This window comes from Salvelinus alpinus, chromosome 25 (assembly GCF_045679555.1).
Source record: "Salvelinus alpinus chromosome 25, SLU_Salpinus.1, whole genome shotgun sequence".
NCBI lineage: Eukaryota > Metazoa > Chordata > Actinopteri > Salmoniformes > Salmonidae > Salvelinus > Salvelinus alpinus.
In genome coordinates, this window is record NC_092110.1 from 9016633 (window position 1) to 9035177 (window position 18545).

Below are 18545 nucleotides of genomic sequence, written 5' to 3' on the forward strand. Positions count from 1 at the left end.
AAAAAAATTATCAAATCTGAAGGTGCTAGCATCTGAAACTAAAGGAGAAAACTGGTGACCTTATGGTCAGTGTCTCCAAAAAGAACACCCCTCTATTTGTGCCCCACTAAACAGGGGGTCCCCTCTAAGATTTGGCGTTTAACTTCCGAATGGCTGCATCTCCAGGAGGGAGGGCCTTGAAAAGCAAATGTTTTGGAATTCGTTCCAAAGGGTATCAGCACTTGACAATTAATGAAATTTAAAAAAACATTTTTTTTTTTTTTACAATAAATCATCTCTGCCAACCAATTTAAAACATTAATTTGATAAGAGGACAATTGGACAGACATGTATACACACATTATATTCAAATTAAAATGCAGTAGTGGAAACAACACATATATGATTAAATGCATATGTGAAATGAGTAGGACGTTGCAGATCAGCCCTCAAAGGTGATTAAAAACAAAGAAAATACACATTCAACATCGATTTATTTGTCCAGCTAACTATCAAATCAATTGAGCGAAGACGGTCTAAAAAGAGATCACAATAAAAAAAACTACCTCAGCCTTTCCAGCTCTATTTTATTTTCTGAGAAATAAGGCGGGAGGACGAAGGAGGAAATAAGTGTGCATAAAAAAAATGAAAAGGGGCAAATCAAATTCCTCTCTGCGCTGCGGCTGTGCGTCGCACACAGAGGCAGGAGGGAGGCACACGCCTGCAGCTCCCGGCAGCTCATTCGCCAGAGAGGAATGTTTGAGTGCATACATTATCTGCTAAGGGGGCCCAGGGCTGTGAAAGATAGTGCTGACATCACCATCTATAAATGGCTGGGCTTTGAGACACTGGGAGGGAAAACAAAACCCTTTCCCCACACACACTTCCCCTCCCCCTAGAAACAGCATGCTCGAGTCTCGACCAGATGAAAGTGGTTTGCTTGTTTCTATGAGAATAAAGGAAACTGGGATTTCAAAGCTGACCTGCGATTTTTGTGCATTTGTAAACAATCTGCTATATGTTACAAATACTTTGATACACCAAATACGTCCAGGCATGTCATGTACATTGTTTTGTTGCTATTCGGGTAATGTAGTATTATCTCCAGTAATGCAAAGTTACAAAAGCAGGCCACATTTTATTCGACGCAACGAAAAAACAAATATTGAATCGAAGCAGGACACAAATTAACCAAAAAGAGATCATCTGTGTAAGGGGAAAACATCGTCCTTCCAGCGCACGCAGGGTTAACCACCAGTCTGTCGTCTCTCTCCCTCCCTCCCCCCTTTGTGTCCGCAGCACATTCCTGAATAAATGATGTTTTGAACAAGGCTGGTACCCATGGCAACAGCAGAGCGGTGGCACTGCAGAGTAACCTTTGGGAAGGCGGTATTTTCATCTGCTGTAAACTTTTCCTGGCTGGGGAGAAAGGGGGAATGGGAGGAGGGGGAGACAGGCTGGCATCCCTGGCTGGCCAACAGAAGGAAAACGTACTGATGTGATTTGAGAATGTAAGCTGAAACAGTCCACTGAAAGCCTGGTCTCGCCAGACTAGGTTTGTTTGAGGAGAGAAATGGGGTTGGAATTATATTTCTACACTGTAATGGAAAAACATTCATAATCATGTAGCTACTGTTATGAGCAGTTATATGTTTGTTCTCTGGAGGTAAATGTGTCACGAGGTGCTGGAATTAACTGTTTAAGTGGTTATGCACGGCAATAACACAAAACCCCCTTTAACCTCGTAAAAAAAAATACATTCTGCAGTTTTTTATTTTATTTATTTAACTAGGCAAGTCAGTTAACAACAAATTCTTATTTACAATGAGGGCCTACCCCGGCCAAACCCTAACTGGAGGACGCCGGGCCAGTTGTGCGCCGCCCTATGGGACAATACCCCAAGAAATTATGCAATTCATCATTCAAGACATCCGAGATATCAGTCAACCACTTAAGTTGGAGGATAGACACAACATTTGGTGAATGTGGAACAGAGGGGTCTGTCTGTGGCACCAGCAGGACCTCTTTCGCTTGGCCTCCCCTCCTAGGTCTATGTGATGGAGCAGAAACCCCCTGCAATGCCATCGACACCAGCCTTCCTCCTACTCCCAATGACACTGCACACGCTCTGTTCGGCTTGGCACTAACAGCCGCGGACGTACTTTCACAATGCCCATATTTTCAATCATGTATCTGAGCCGATTATATGTGATCAGTGCAATTCTTAGAAGTTGCAAAGGGAGGGCATAGACATAGACACTTTCATAAAAATGTCTGAAGAAAATGTGGTCCCTTTTCAGGTCACAGTCATCATTTTTTCACCAGACAACCTAGGTATAGAAGGTGTTTATCAACTAAACCGATTCTGGGATTTCACGCAATATATCAGCTATTCCAGACGCAATCTGGCGAGAGGCTAGAGTTCGTTACCTCAGGTAATTCAGAGGTCTGAACAAGAGAAGAGAGACAGTGTTTTGCACTCAGAATGAAGGCGGTGGTGGTACGACGTGAGTGTGCGCGTGTGTGTGAGGCTGCATTTGAATCTAACGAGTGAGGAGTCTTGTGAATTCTAAACAGGTCGAGAGCAAGAGAGGGAGAGAGAGAGAGAGAGAGATCCTTCCCTGAGGGGTGTCTGAGTGAGTAGGTGCCTCTGCTCCCTCCTTTGCATGCACACTGCAACCTGAAACCTAAAGTATTGAGACAGCCAAAGGCACCTTAACCATGGAAGGGCTGCTCTGTTCAGTTTTAGCATGACAATAGAGACATTTTCCATCGCAAACCAGGTGCTTTGTTGCCTCACAGCACCTGGGATAGATAGGCCAATGGAAACTGAGGCACTGCAATGCACCATTAGATGGGTAGCTACGATTCAATGCCTCAATCACAGCCTACGGTTTCTATAGGCCTGTTTTTGTTGGGGGTGTGTGCACATGTTGGTAAATAGAGAGATTATTTTGGATATACTATAGTCGGATAATGCCGTCTGGGAGATGAAAAAATAAAGATTGAGTGAGAAAATGAGTGTGAGATATGTTTTTAAGTCAGACTTGGAGAAAAGGCGGGGGAGGGGGGGGGTGTGTCGCTTACTCACTCAGACAGCTGCTTTCTCTATTCGAACTGATGAGCCAATTTGTGTGAACCAAATTTGAGAAACTCGACACTAACAACCTCGTCTTCCTCTGGCATACAACCAATTATTTGACCATAGTATTCCCCAGGCAGTAAAAATGCTACTTTGAAACTGGGACGGTAACCAGAACAGAGTATTCAAAACTAACTACGGCAGTCGGTCGGAGCATTACATAGAAGACAGCAGTCTCTGAGGAAAAGTCCTACTCACCTCTCTATCTAAAGAACCATCTCATAACCCACCAACGAGCAGGGATGATACTGTACAAAGGCCGCCACCTCCAACAATCCCAGGCTGGAGGACAGACCCCATCTAAACTCAGACACGTCAGCCCAATGTTTAGGCCTAGGCTACATCTGGGCTGCTGCCTTCACATTACCAAATACTCCTCAACGGGCTTATCAAAGCTCTTCTCCTCCATTAACCAGTATATGTACATCGGTTGGTGCTCTTGGGAAAAGGATACTAGTTTGTGGCATGTTTCCGGGACATACATAGCAGCCATTGTCTTAATCTCTTCCCCGAGCTCACGTACAGAAGGCTCTAGTTGAGCCTGGTTGGTATTTATGGGGTTATCTGACCTCCCAGTCTCTACCTGCTCTATGCGCTCCATGGCACAGAGCCACGTGGGATTGGGAACCATGCTGCCTGCTGCAGACTGTGTGTACATAGGACCATTTGTCTCCATAACCCAGAGCAGCGCTAGGCTATTAAGCTCGACTCACAGCTACATAACAGGCATGCACCAACCGTGCTATATATCTATATTATCACCGGCCAATGGAACAGTGAGGAACCGTGTCCAGTGACCGCCTGCCTGCTGCATTGTAAACGAGGAATGCCTTCCATTTGGCTATACGGAGGCATGTGCAAGAATTTTCAGACAGAAGCACACACACAGCGTAAACATGGGGAAATCGTAGTACTGCTTGAGCATGCACCAATACTACAACCATCAGAAAGATGAGCTGTCGTTAGTGAGAAGCATGCCGTAACAGCTGACTGCTTTAAGCACCTGGAGGAGAGCAACATGACATTCAATGCCAACTTGTCGAGGCCTCTTTTTCTTGTCTTGCCGAGAGGCATAGCCGTTGAAATTGTGGGCATATCCAATGCAAGGAACCTATTTGCCATTCAGATAGATGCAACTAAGTGATACTCAATTGGGAGGGGGGTCTGTCGATGTGCCCTTGAGCAAGGAACTTAACCCTAATTCCTCCTGTAAGTTGCTCTGGACAAGTGTGTCTGCTAAATGACTACAATGTTCATTTAAAATGGAAAAATATTTAAGCAGGGATCATCCCTGTAGAATTAAAGCAATGTTACTTTGACATACTGAAAGAGGTTATGAATAAACATGGCATTATCTGATATATATATATAAATATATTTGAGTACATGGTTAATTTGGCTTTGCAGCAAGGTGTGTGCGTAATAAACACATTTGAATATAAAACACTTTTAAACCAGATCTTAATATCAAGGTTGTCATCTCCAATTAGAGCAAATCTTATGTTAGGGATAACATTGTAAATTGTTAAAATGCTATGGTTGAGAAATATACCGATGGACACAAAACTAAAGGAATTATTCATTATACCTCAGGTGACCCAGATTTTATAACAGTCTAAATTTGTTAAATAAACTGACATTTCACCAAGGGTTAATATCAATGGAATTTATTACAATTTACTCAGCTCCAAGGCACATTACAAGTCTTCTGTTACTACAGAAATGTATAAACAAACAGTTTACGTTCATGTACAGCATTTTGCTCTACCTTTTTAAGCATCCGTGCATCATCAAAGCAAACTGGAAGAGAAATTAATAACACGTAGTAAAATATTTTCGATCACAAGATGAAAAGAGATATTTGCTGTAAAAAACATAAAAAATTAAAGATATGAAAGAAAATAAGAAAGAAAAAAAAAGTCCCCATATTGATTCGTACCCAATACAGGAGTTAGGGCAATGTAACCTGTTATTGGATATTCACTATGAGTAGTTTAATTTTACAGACATATATTCATTGGGAGTAGAAACTGGCCTTTTTATAATGAGAGAAGTGCATTAATTGGAGGGAATAAAACTGCAGCAGTGATTATAAAGTTAGTGCTTTAACTCGTCACTGCCACCCAAATACAACACTACTACCCGTCAACACACCCTCCATAACATTAGGCGACATGACATCACATGTTCCTTTGTTTAAAAAAAAACAGACATGAGGTGGAGAACGTCTCTGTACATCGACTATTTTTGTCCGTTTTGAGTAATCACGCGTGTATATATTCGACTAAAATTCACGTTTCTATGGGAAGCCATAGATCACACCTATGGGTCTCTCTCCTTTTTTACCTTAACGTCCCCAGCTAATATTGTTGCTATCTCACCTTGCATGAACGCCCAAGGCACATTAGAACCTACCAGGGGGCATTTCTCTCCGCTAGGACAATACACCTCGCCAGTTGCTCCCTGCGCTTTGATGCTCTCTCGAGAACAAGGGAAACAGAATTTATGGTTGGGAACTGACGGACACTGAACGAAATGGGTATCCTCTAAACGTTCGTGACAAATGGTACAACACAGAGGTCCGTTGTTTGCCATGGGAGAATCTGGAATGTTTTGCGAGTGGACCTGATCCATGCCAGAATGCGCATTGGACTGAGAGGGAGTCCCGGCCAGATTGAGCTCTCCGTTACGGGAAGCCAAACGCCTCTGCCCAGAAACAGAGGCTGGGGAGACTGGGCTGCTGCTGTTATGCCTGGTGGATGTTGTAGAGTGAACAGAGTTGTTGTCCTTCGGAGAGTGCGCATTGCCCAACGTGTCCGCGACAGACATGAGCGCGGCCATTGGAGACTGTCCATTCTGGGGCGCAGATTCAGGGGGTGTGGCGCGACTTGAGTGAACAGAATGGCCAGGGCCAAGCGGCGGAGGTCCCCCGTGTGAGGCACCGAATGATCCGGATGCCATGGTCAGTTTTAACGCCTCGCTCTGGCTGGCCATCCACTGCTGCCTCTGTTGTTCCTGTTCAGATAGTTTCAGCGCGCTCTCTACAGAGTCAGGTTCTGGGGAGGCTTTACGCTTACGCACGCCAGTCCTCGGTGCACTCGTAGATGGCAATGCACGAGGGATGTTGACCAAAGCAGTGGGCAGCAATGGGCAGCTGGCATCAATGTAGGGCTGAGGCAACATTTCAACCCCCAGCCCCTCTTTAAAGAATCGGACGGATTCGGGCAACAAATCACCCAGGAGTCGCCAGTCCCCCGAACCATGTTTTTTCTCATACTCCAAATATTTAAAGCCCGAGGAAAGCCCTCTGCCAAAGTCTTTCATGCAGTCCTGATACATTTGTTTGGCCACCCCTGATGCGCTGGAAAATATATTACCAGATCCACTTGGGTACTCGACAAATATTTTCAATTCATAGTCCATTCCAGGCTTTGACACTGCATCGAAAGCAAACACCCTGCCCACGAGTGAATGATCCTTTTTAAATCTCACATCAAACGGGGAGCTGTTTGAAAGAGTAACCAAAGTGTCCCTTACTATTTTGGGTTTGTTTCCCCAGTCTTCGTTTCTGTTCCTTAAACTTTCACTGAGCTCAGCCAAAGCCTCTGCGTTTCGCTGTTTCTCTTTCAGATCTCTCTCTTGGTCAGTGCTTGACACAGAACCTGGTCGTTTACCTTGTTCTGACATGGACTGAGCGGCCATGGACAAAGAGGGTCCCACAATGGATGGAGGAGGGGGGCGGCTGGACAGGCTATGCGGGGCTATGGCTGTTGCCGAGGAGGGTCCATTCAACATGGTCTGTGGGAGAAGGTTGGGGGGAACGTTCATTTGTCCTGGGACCGCAGCGAGACCGTGGCTCCGACGGGAGTTCGGGCTCTGTCGGTTCAGTTCTGGGGGACCATCGTCCGGTTTGGGGAACCCATTTGGACCGCTCATTCCATTGGGAAGTCTGCTGGCATGGGCGCCAATACTGGAGTAGTCAAAGCGAGGTCTTTCCGCACTCAGAGAGTAGCGGTCCATCCCCGACTGTTGTTGTTTAGAGGGTCCATCCACATGGCTGATTTGCACCGTCTCCTTGGCTGATATTGCCGACTGTGTTTTTACTGTGGGCGGCGGTGGTGGACCGGGGGATCTCCCCCCTTGGAAACCATGAGCTCGTTTGAGGTGGCGTGCAGTTTCGATAACAAACTCGATCCGATCCGCACCTTCATAATTCACACAACCCCTGCACACTGCCTCCGTAAAATCCCAAATCATAGCCCATGGCATACGGGGTAAATCGCACAGGTAACATGACTGCCTCCGAGATGAAGATACTTGTGCAGAAGACATGTTTAATGTCCCTTGCCTTGGTCCTTTTCCCCCAGATTATTCGTTTGGAATTATTTTCAGTCCGTGAATTTGCCACACAAAAGGAAGCCTCTCCTTCTCCTACTCCTCTCCTGACTTCTGATGCCAGTGACTTGCAGTGTTGGGTTGTAGGAATGAAATTTGCTTTAAGCGCGCTTCATTCACATCCTTACTTAGTTTGGGATTTGGAATTTTGATTGTGCCTCCACGTCTTCTCTCCCCACTAGGAAAGCCACCTGGCTGGAGCAGTGACGCAAGCACCACGTTCCGCAGTTCCTTTGAAACAAATGACATGCCACTTGTTGCTTTCCAAACGCGCAAACTCAAACCACTCCCTCCTAATCTTCTGAATGGACTGGGAGCTAGGCTACACGAGCGCACGATGCTGACCAAATTACATGCAGCAGAATACGGGTTTGTACAATATTGGCATTTAAATTAGATGTAATCATTATACCATTCATTATTATTAAATAAACATTTATTCTGTTTCAAACAGGTTACTTTTGCTTATGTCAGCAAAACTAAACCTTCAATATGATAAAACAATTTATGATAATGAAACAAACTCATTTATTATGCGTCGTGCTTGCAATGCAAGGACAGAATAATACATTATTTTATATCAAACTACTCACTGAATCAAACAAAACGCCTGGTTAATTAAAATGCAAACGCCTGGCTGTAGTCTACCTTTATGTAATCCAGTTCATTTCTGACCAAAATATGCTGCTAATCTGATTGAATTTGGCAACCTATTCATTGCAATAGATATGAGTGATTACAATAACAGTTGTATGCATAAGATGTTTTTTTAAAAAGCACAGTGTGACGGGCTAAAATAAATCGAGGTCGCTCAGCAATATCCTCTATAATAATTACACTGGGCTAGTTGAGCACGAGCTAGGGGTTCCCTACATGTTGATTGTTAACCTATGTACAGACAAGCATAGTCTGCACTGCGCCCCATCCATCCTCCCCCTTTTCCCCAGTCTCCCCTTCCTGATTAACAACACCCAGTAGGCAGGCGGAGCAGAATGTTCCTTTATACAACTGGAAGAGGAGAGAGAGGGAAGAAAAACAGCGTTAAGGCAGCAGAGGGAAGGAGGAAGAAAAGTCATATACTGCAGTCTACACATACCGCTGGCACAGTACTGCACGGTGGTGGTGTGTTCCCTCCGCCCATCCAAGAAGGGGCCAAGTATGGCCTCGGTCAAGAAAGAGTCAGCGCCATGCCGCCGCTTTCCCAAAACAATGTTGCTTTCACTGTACCCTGCTTTTAGGCTAAATGGGTACTGTGTGCACAATGGTGCACATTGGTGAGTAGTTGTAAATACTGTGTTTTGAGTACAGTACAGACTGTAATTACAAACACTGATAATGTCTCTGAAGTCACAGTATATGAAATATGCGAAGTATGTATGATGCAAAGTCAGACCAAATTAAATGATTGCACTTCAACATATTAACTGCCTTCCATAACTATATACCCAATATAAAATCATCAGCCATACATGATTTTTCTCCCAGCCCATCCAGTGGCGGGGAAGCTAGAAACAACAACAGGACTAAAAGAAAAGATGGATTGGTGTTTTTCTTCAGAGTCTGTGCCAGACAGAGCAGGCTCTATGACTACCAGCAGCAGGCAGCAGCTGAGATTGTTATGTGGACAACTGGCACTTTATTTGTGCTCCAGGGATTGTGAAGGACAGGCAAATGACAGAGACAGCCATCACCAGTCAACAGAATTGGAGCAGATAAAGACCTGGGCCGGGGAAGAGAAAAGTCTGTTTGTTCCATTTACTCCAACACTAGGCTCAATACTATTCCAACACTATCAATAGTTGTGCCTGATGAGTGTGGAGCACAATCTTACAGTTATAAAAGGTCTGAAGGATCCTAAAAGCATGTGGCAAAACAGTGTTGTAGACATATGGATATAATTAAAACATAAGCTTATCAGAAAACTATGCCACATCAACTAACTAACCAGCAACATGTATCCATCCATGTAAGTGGTAGTTCTGTAGTTTAAATATCATTTGCAGAACTCAACATCGCGGCTAATTCTGCCTCAGACGACTTCAAAAACAACCAGATACATAACTCTACACACTGTCTGCCTCAGCACCAGCCTCGAGCTCCCCTCCTTCCTGAAAGGATCCTGTGCAATCCCCACGGTCCCTCATGCATACACTGAGCTGCTCACACACCAACCTGATCTCTCTCTCGCTCTCCCTCTTTGTGGAAAATTTTGCGGGGCCCACACAGTCAAGCGCAGGGGTTAATTTTTTGCTTCCGCTAAGCACCTGGCAAGTTGCCAGACAGATGAATTCTGGGAAAAGGTGAGACTTGCCAAGTACAAACTGCCAACATTAAGCAGGCCTGACAGCTCCTCTTTTCCTCCAAACTTGGCAGCAGTTCAAAGTGCTCTTTCATTTGAGATGCTGGCAGACTGCCAGCAGCATGCAGATACAGTGCATTCGGAAAGTATTCAGATGCCTTGACTATTTCCACATTGTGGAAAAAGCCTTAATCAGCCTTCTTCTAAAATGGATTAAATTGTTTCCCCCCCCCTCAATCTACACACAATACCCCATAATGACAAAGCAAAAACTGGTTGTTAGAAATTGTTGCACATTTATTAAAAATTAAAAACAGAAATATCACATTATTCATAATTATTCAGACTCTTTACTCAGTACTTTGTTGAAGCACCTTTGGCAGCGATTACAGCCTTGAGTCTTCTTGGGTATGACACTACAAGCTTGGCACACCTGTATTTGCGGAGTTTCTTCCATTCTTCTCTGCATTTCTTCTCAAGCTCTGTCAGGTTGGATGGGGAGCATCCCTGCTCAGCTATTTTCAGGTCTCTCCAGAGATGTTCGATTGGGTTCAAGTCTGGGCTCTGCCTGGGCCACTCAAGGACATTCAGAGACTTGTCCTGAAGCCACTCCTGTGTTGTATTGGCTGTGTGCTTAGGGTCATTGTCCTGTTGGAAGACGAACCTTCACCCCAGTCTGAGGTCCTGAGCGTTCTGGAGCAGGTTTTCATCAAGGATCTCTCTGTACTTTGCTCTGTTCATCTTTCCCTCGATCCTGACTAGTCTCCCAGTCCCTGCTGCTGAAAAACATCCCCACAGCATGATGCTGCCACCACGCTTCACTGTAGGGATGGTGCCAGGTTTCCTCCAGATGTGATGCTTGGCATTCAGGCCAAAGAGTTCAATCTTGGTTTCATCAGACCAGAGAATCTTGTTTCTCATGGTCTGAGAGTCTTTAGGTGCCTTTTGGCAAACTCCAAGTGGGCTGTCATATGCCTTTTACTGAGGACTGGCTTCTGTTTGGCCACTCTACCATAAAGGCCTGATTGGTGGAGTGCTGCAGAGATGGTTGTCCTTCTGGAAGGTTCTCCCATCTCCACAGAGGAACTCTGGAGATTCTTCAGAATGACCATCGGGTTTTTGGTCACCTCCCTGACCAAGGCCCTTCTCCCCCGATTGCTCAGTTTTCCTGGGCGGCCAGCTCTAGGAAGAGTCTTGGTGTTTCCAAACTTCTGATGGAGGCCACGTTGTTCTATGGGACCTTCAATGCTGCAGACATTATTTGGTACCCTTCCCCAGTCCAATCAATAGAATTTACCACAGGTGGACTCCAATCAAGTTGTAGAAACATCTCAAGGATGATCAATGGAAACAGGATGCACCTGGGCTCAATACCGAGTACCATAGCAAAGGGTCTGAATACTTCTGTAAATAAGGTATCCTTTTTTTAAATTATAAATGTGCAAAAATGTCTAAACCTGTTTTCGTTTTGTCGTCATGGGATATTGTGTATAGATTGATGAGGAAAAACATTCATTTAATCAATTTTAGAATAAGGCTGTAATGTAACAAAATGTGGAATAAGTTAAGCGGTCTGAGCACGTTCCGAATGCACTGTAGACTACTTTACCTACTCTCTCCTCTCACTCTCAGATGGAGCTGATAAATGCCGATGTCGTTGTCATGGGGATCATTCTGAGCTAGGTGACAGACCAGAGTGGTCCAGTGAATAACTGCATCTACTTTTCTCTCTCTCCTTTGCTCGTTCCTTTTATGCAAATACTCTTTACAATCACGCACACAACTTGTTAACTTACGCTGTTCTTAGAGTTGAGAAAATACAGCCTTTATCCCTTTAATGCTGAAATTGTAAAGGTCTTTGAAAAACATTGTCCCTATTCTCCTTTGCTCTGTTTTAAGCATACTGTATGCCAATAATATACACTACCGTTCAAAAGTTTGGGGTCACTTAGAAATGTCCTTGTTTTTGAAAGAAAAGTACATTTTTTGTCCATTAAAATAACATAAAATTGATCAGAAATACAGTGTAGACATTGTTAATGTTGTAAATTACTATTGTAGCTGGAAACGGCTGATTTTTAATGGCATATCTACATGGGCGTACAGAGGCCCGTTATCAGCAACCATCACTCCTGTGTTCCAAAGGCACGTTGTGTTAGCTAATCCAAGTTTATCATTTTAAAAAGGCCAATTGATCATTAGAAAACCCTTTTGCAATTATGTTAGCACAGCTGAAAACTGTTGTTCTGATTTTAAAAAAGCAATAAAACTGTCCTTCACAGGACAAATTAAAAGACAAAAGATATCCAATGATTCTTTCAAATCCTGAAAAAAATGACTGACCACAATTTTTTTTCTCCCTTACCTGGATTGCGCTGGTTGCCGGCAGCTGTCGTTGGGCGTTGCTATGGCAGCCCTAGCAGAAGATTGCTGCTGCACACCTCTGGTTGCCAAGCTGCTGCTGTTGTTAGGGATAGCCTCCAGAAGTCTGCCATTTCCTGCAGAGACAGAGAGACACCAGCAATCAGCCACTCAGTCTCAGACACCTGCCTCAGCTCAGTCAGCACTTTATCTCCCCCTCTCAGTATTCCACACAGGGACACAGGAATTCACATCGCACAATGAGCTGATTGCTTCCCAGGGCCTCATGGGTTTCTGCTTACATTTTCATCACGATCTCTTTCTTCTGTAGATCATTTGCTATACTACCTACATTGTGTGTTCATGTTCTAGATTAAAGATTTGTCACACAGAAATTGTATCAATATCTATTGTTGGATCCAAATGGCTTTTCTCTCTAGACGAACGAGTTCATGAGTAAAAGGCAGATGGATGATATTGGTTGTATTCAAAGTCATTGTCATCAATGTATTGGAATGCTTAGCTCAGTCAGGGGTATGATACCCATAGAATCTAAGAATACAGAGAGAAAGTGAAATCAGTTAAATAAACATACGGATAACATATGGATAGAACAGTCTGGGGTAGGCAACACTGGTCCTGGTCTGTAGACCATACAGACCAGGGGTAGGCAACACTGGTCCTGGAGTGCAACAGGTACTTAATGTTTTTGATTTAAATGACCTGGAAGACCAGGTGTGTTGAATTTAGGCAATCACTGAACTGGTCAATTAGCTCAGGTGTGGTGCTTAGTTGGAACAAAATCCTAGCCCTGGTCTGTATGGTCTAGCTAGCATAATCATTTCCTTTGGTCAAAGGAGAAAGGTCTCTTCCCACTTAAAACAATATTGACTCCAACCAGACAGGAAGCGAGAGGTTTTACTCCGCCCAAAATCTGTCAATGAAAATAAGCCTATGAAGTGAGGAATTTTTGGATGGAGGTCAATGAGTGTCGAATACATGTATAAAAAAAAATCTATGATTTGCTAAGTGAGGCTTATTTGATCGAATAGACGTTTCGTAATGGTTAGGTTGTTACGAATGCGCTGATATAAAAGTGGACGCACGTGGTATTTCGGCAACTTTGGAAAAAAAGAGACTACAGCATCTCGGAGTTGTGCCTGTTGTCATAGAGAAAGATAGGAGGACTCATCAAGGATATAACCCGTTCTGGCACGGACATTGCCATTGAGGGCTTCCACCATTTTAAAGTCGTTAACTGGGAGAGGATTCCTATGAGTTGGGAGACATCAGCCAATGAAAAAGAAAATGGACTACTTTAAAACGGAGATAGCCTCAATGGCACTGCCATGCGGTCACAGATGTTACAATGATATAGATACAAAGCTGAGTCCTCTATCTATCTCTATGGCCTGTTCACACGCATATCTGCCCTCTCATTGGCTGGAATGGTCCCACCTGATCTCACCTCCTACCACCTGCCTTCAATCTTTGATGTATTTCCATTGTGGGTGTTCCGTTGACTATCTCGTCAATATAATAGACAATCTTTGCAGGATACTGGGTTCAATTACCGGGACCACCCGTATGTAAGAATGACTAAGTCGCTTTGGATTTTTTTTTAAGTGTCTGCTAAATGGCCTATATTTAACATTATCACACTATGTTGAATCAAGTAGGGCGAAAAGCAATTGAATGGAATTGCATGGAAACAAACTTTCTTCACCACCTCAACAAATATAATGATTCTGAGCAGAGTGAAGTGCTTAATAAAATATAATTACAGCTGGATGTTGTGCAACATCATGTCTCACTGGATAGTGCCAGCAAATATTCAGACAAACAAAGCAATATACTTGCAAAACCGCAAAGAACTCTGCCAACTCATTTCAAACAAAGCAATGTGGTGCATAGATATATAATATATTGCTACCACACTGTGCAATACTCTTTCTTTTGGTTTAGTACCTGGGAATCTCGTTCACCAGACACTGGGGGGGGGGGGGGGGGCACTGCTGAATGAAAGGCTTGATCACCTGATTGGTGCCCTCCATTAGCTAGTAATGCATGCCCCACCACACCCCCTGCTGACCATCAGCTGCAGCCCAGGCCATGGAAGGTAAGGGCACCAGGCTAATAATATATAGTCTGCCATTTCTGTTCAAAAGGGCATCTCTACAGGGGCCAGACATGACCCAAAGTGGTATTTCTCAGGCGTTGTGATGGCAGCATGGAGTCCAATCAATGATGAGTGACAAAATCTAAAGTGGTGGACTTGGCTGAAGGAAATGATGAAAAGACCCTTCTATAAAGTAACTTAAACTACGTAATTAAACTACGAAGTCATGTTTTGGATCACCCGGAAGAAAGTGGATGTTTACCAAAACACATTAAGAGATTTCCTTTGCTTATCATAAAGGTGTTCCACTGGTTTAATTATGAGTCTACAAAAGCTATCCAAAATGAGGACCCTGGTGAAGTCACTGTTAAAATGCTGTGTTTTTATGCAGATCAGAAAAGCAAATACATCCCAATTGGCACCCTATACCCTACATAGCGCACTATATGGATAGGGTACCATTTGGGAGGCATTTACCTCATGTGATCTGGTGCTGGGAGGAAATACCCCTCAGAGGAGAAGATTAGTCCTGAGTCCGTGTCATTCATCAGAATTAGGCCTAGGCTGACAGATGAATGCTATAACCGTGTGTGTGAGTGGGGGGGGGGGGGGGGTCTGGGGGTCTGGTATGGCTGGGGCTTAGTCTGTGTGTATCCGGATGACTGATGAAACACTTGAAGATGACATCACATTTTAAAAATAGGAGATTACCGAGCGAGTGCTTCTCGAAGACACGTTTTTATTTATTTTTTATTGAACCTTTATTTAACTAGGCAAGTCAGTTAAGAACAAATTATTATTTTCAATGACTGCCTAGGAACAGTGGGTTAACTGCCTTGTTCAGGGGCAGAGCAACAGATTTTTACCTTTCAGCTCGGGGATTCGATCTTGCAACCTCCAACGCTCTAACCACTAGGCTACCTGTTGCCCCTATGGGGATGTAGTACCGTTGTGTTCCAGTCAGATTCCTCAACATGAATCAATTATGAGAATAAGAGAAGGGCAAAGCAACTGCAATGTGAGATATGTAATTTGAGGAATTCTAGCTACATCTAGATAGTACTCCACATTTATCTACAGAAATCAGATGCCATGGGTCTCGGTACCAAATCGATACCATGGTCAGTCATCGTGATTGGCGAAGGAACTGACCCTACTTGTGTTTGTTGATTTCCAAGATAAATCATTGATTCTAAAATGACGGTTCACACACTGGTCTCCTTGAACTGCAATTATCTTGTCATTATGTCAGAAGGGTTTACATCATGTAAACGATGGTGTTCTGGAAATCGACAAGAGCGATCAATCGTAAGTGGCCTGAATCATGTCATGGCTTGTTTCACATATGGTTTGATGATGTGCTTGAGAAACAAAGGACTATAAATAGCAAATTCTCAAAGAGAGCAGTTTGGCAGCTGGTGAAAAGAAAAATAGAGATAAAAAAAAAGAGAAACGGTAAAAGGAGAAGAAATAGCATGGTTGCCATGACAACTGGTTTGGAGGTACTACCAGCAACAAAATGGTGCCACTTCAGACATCTTATGGCATAACATACTAGTCTGACTAACACCTAACAGAGTATGTTGTCGGCACAATGCGTCCATAATGAAGTGGGCTGTGCTTATTACTGGTTGGCTCTTCTCCGTGTCTTTCTCACGTAAAACACACACACACAGCCCCCAAACATTACAATATTTGGATTTTAAAATCCAAAACGAGGCCTCAACCCACCCCCCCCCCCAAAATAGGAGGGAACCAATCAAACCCGTCGCACAACTTCTGAGCGAATATTGCGTTAACAAACTGCCCCCTTTCCAGACCAGTGTCTCACAGCTCTCCCTGCGCTATGAGTCACGTGGGTCGAGTCTGCCAGGCTAACAACATCCTCCCTCAAACATGCTCTAATCATTACAATACAATTACAATTACACCAAATATGTGTAGTACATAAAGTACATCACCATGCTTGTTATGCCGCAGTGATAGCTCACGAACATTTATGTCCAGCTTGAATAAATTCTAATTGATAGAAATTGCAAGTGATGATAAACCCAAGTGATCTGACAATGCACATTTAAAAATATGTGAACAGACCGTTATTCGATACAAATGTTAAATGCCCGTACTCAGTGCATTCCCTTATCACAACTGTGTCCCTCTGACTGCATTGCTGGCTTTAATAGAGAGGCTGGTCAAGTAACACTGGTCAGTTGGCCAAACAAAGCAAGCGTATCGAGTCAATCTTACAAGACCAAGGCATTTCCCAAATGTCTCCCTTTATTTCTTACAGCACCCGCTCACGATCCACCCATACAGACAAACACACACACTGATCATTTCGAAGCCAAAATTAACACTCCGCTCACCCCACACACATCCATCACCATGGATACCAATTCTAGAGAGGGAGGCCTATTCAATTTCGAGGGGAAGACTGTCCAAGGCTTTCAGACGGCACTGTCTAGAGTGTAGCAGAGAACCTGGCACTGCTCTTTCTCCCCAACATGTAGCACTAGACTGCACACAAATTACAGTTGAACCGAGGACAGAGAAGGAGGAGTAGCCAGTAATAGTCCTTGTGGTGAATGACACAATGACTAGAATAGTAGTTATATGACCTTTCTGAAGGTACTGTTGTTGTCAGTGTGCACTCATTCAAAATGGCTGAGTGTATATACACACTATCAACAATAACTATATTTGTTCAACCCTGGTGATCTTCATAGGTGTCTTGATGTTGGCTTGCTTGCTGCAGCATCTATGTGGGAAACATCCATTATCTCCACATCAACAAAAAGGCACATCTATTCAGATGTTAAGTCCCCTATATGGTGAACTTTGAGCGGTTCTGGACCGGTTCCGACTGACATGTTGGTGCACAAAGCGCTCTATGAGCACCGTAGGGTCCCGTGCCTTATAGTGCCAGAAAGACCCATCTGTCTGCCCTCCGCTTCCACTCTGTCAGCGGAACCGACTTGAAGTGTCAGGTTTCACACCCCACATTTGCATAGGGAGTGACGTGTCACATTTTCTGGTCTATCCAGGCAAAGAATACATTCGCTCTTCCTCTGAACAACGGAGCCCAGCCTGTGAGATGGCATATGAAAGTTGACAGTCTAGAGAATCCAACCGTTGTGGTTTCATCTTGCTGTGATATTCTCAGCATGATTTAGAGCTCTCAACATGAAAGAAATACTAAATAATTTCATAGAATTAAAACAAGACTACTTTCTCTTGGTCTCAGACGGGCGAAATCACTGTGCTTATAGCTGAAGTTGCAACGAGACACCATTTGAATGGACGTTTGGGAGAAAAATTCTCTGTCTTCAGTTATATGAAATAGAGTCAATATTGTACTACACCGCTTGCGTCGCATGCGTTGCAAAATAAATGTACACATACATGTTATTCAATCATTGCACCCACACTGCTCGCGGGAGTCAGTGAGCGTCTGCGTGGCCAGGCGCTAAAATAGAAATTGGTTCTATTTGTGACGCTCGACGCGCTGCAAGTCCGGCCTCTCCCATCTCCTCATTGGTTTTTAGGAGCATATACCTACATGGGTGATTGAAAGATGAACTTAGGTCCACACTCCAGTAGGTTGTAGAAATGCTGTAAAGTTGGTTGCCAACCGCCATATAAAGTCCAAAGAAGAAAAAGAAGCCTTAAGGAAGGAGGAGAGATGACGAGAAACGAATTCGGTTCACCATTTTATCTGTGGATTAATTGTCGGAGTTGAGGTGCATTTCAGGTAAAATAACAACCCAATGTTTATATACCAGGACAAATTGGCTAGCAACAGCAAGCTAGCTAGCTAAATTGCCATAAATGTTTAATGATTTTTGACCTGTCCCCAAATTAATAATTGGTTCAGAGGTTGTTTTGATATTTCAACCTGCGTGTCCTGATCACTTCTGGTGTGAGTGAACAAAATCAACGTGCGCGCGTCCGGTTTGGTCACCATGGAAGTATGATCATATGTATTATGCAGTTATAAGGTGAAAAAAGGTGAAATCTTATAGTAATTCATTTATAATTTAAATGTTACTATATTTAGAATGAATTTCAGTCATTTCAGGCCCCATTGCCCAACTTTTGTTGAATAGGGGGAAAAAAATTGTATTGTACTATATACTTGAGTTTGTGTCTTCAAACGTGAGTACACCTCAGCAATTTATAACTATTTTTACCAGAAAGGTGAGTTCCAGACCTTTCTGAAACTATGCAACATGTGCAGGTATGTTTATTTA

The 18545-nt window shown here is 43.6% G+C and overlaps 2 protein-coding genes across 5 annotated transcripts in view; both read right to left on the reverse strand.

The window, feature by feature from the left end:
* Window positions 1–18545, reverse strand: part of kiaa0586 (KIAA0586 ortholog) — a 113294-nt gene that overhangs the window by 85114 nt on the left and 9635 nt on the right. For all 4 annotated transcript variants that reach the window (XM_071365527.1, XM_071365529.1, XM_071365528.1 and 1 more), the window contains exon 9: window positions 12181–12313. In XM_071365527.1, the coding sequence (XP_071221628.1) occupies window positions 12181–12313 (133 nt within the window). The remainder of the gene's footprint in view (window positions 1–12180; window positions 12314–18545) is intronic.
* Window positions 4773–7869, reverse strand: irf2bpl (interferon regulatory factor 2 binding protein-like). The gene has a single exon (XM_071365532.1). The coding sequence runs from the start codon at window positions 7451–7453 to the stop codon at window positions 5444–5446; it is 2010 nt and encodes a 669-aa protein (XP_071221633.1). The 5' UTR covers window positions 7454–7869; the 3' UTR covers window positions 4773–5443.

Excerpts from the sequence above, each read along its gene's own strand:
- irf2bpl (XM_071365532.1), bottom strand. The coding sequence starts at position 7,453 with ATGTCTTCTGCACAAGTATCTTCATCTCGGAGGCAGTCATGTTACCTG.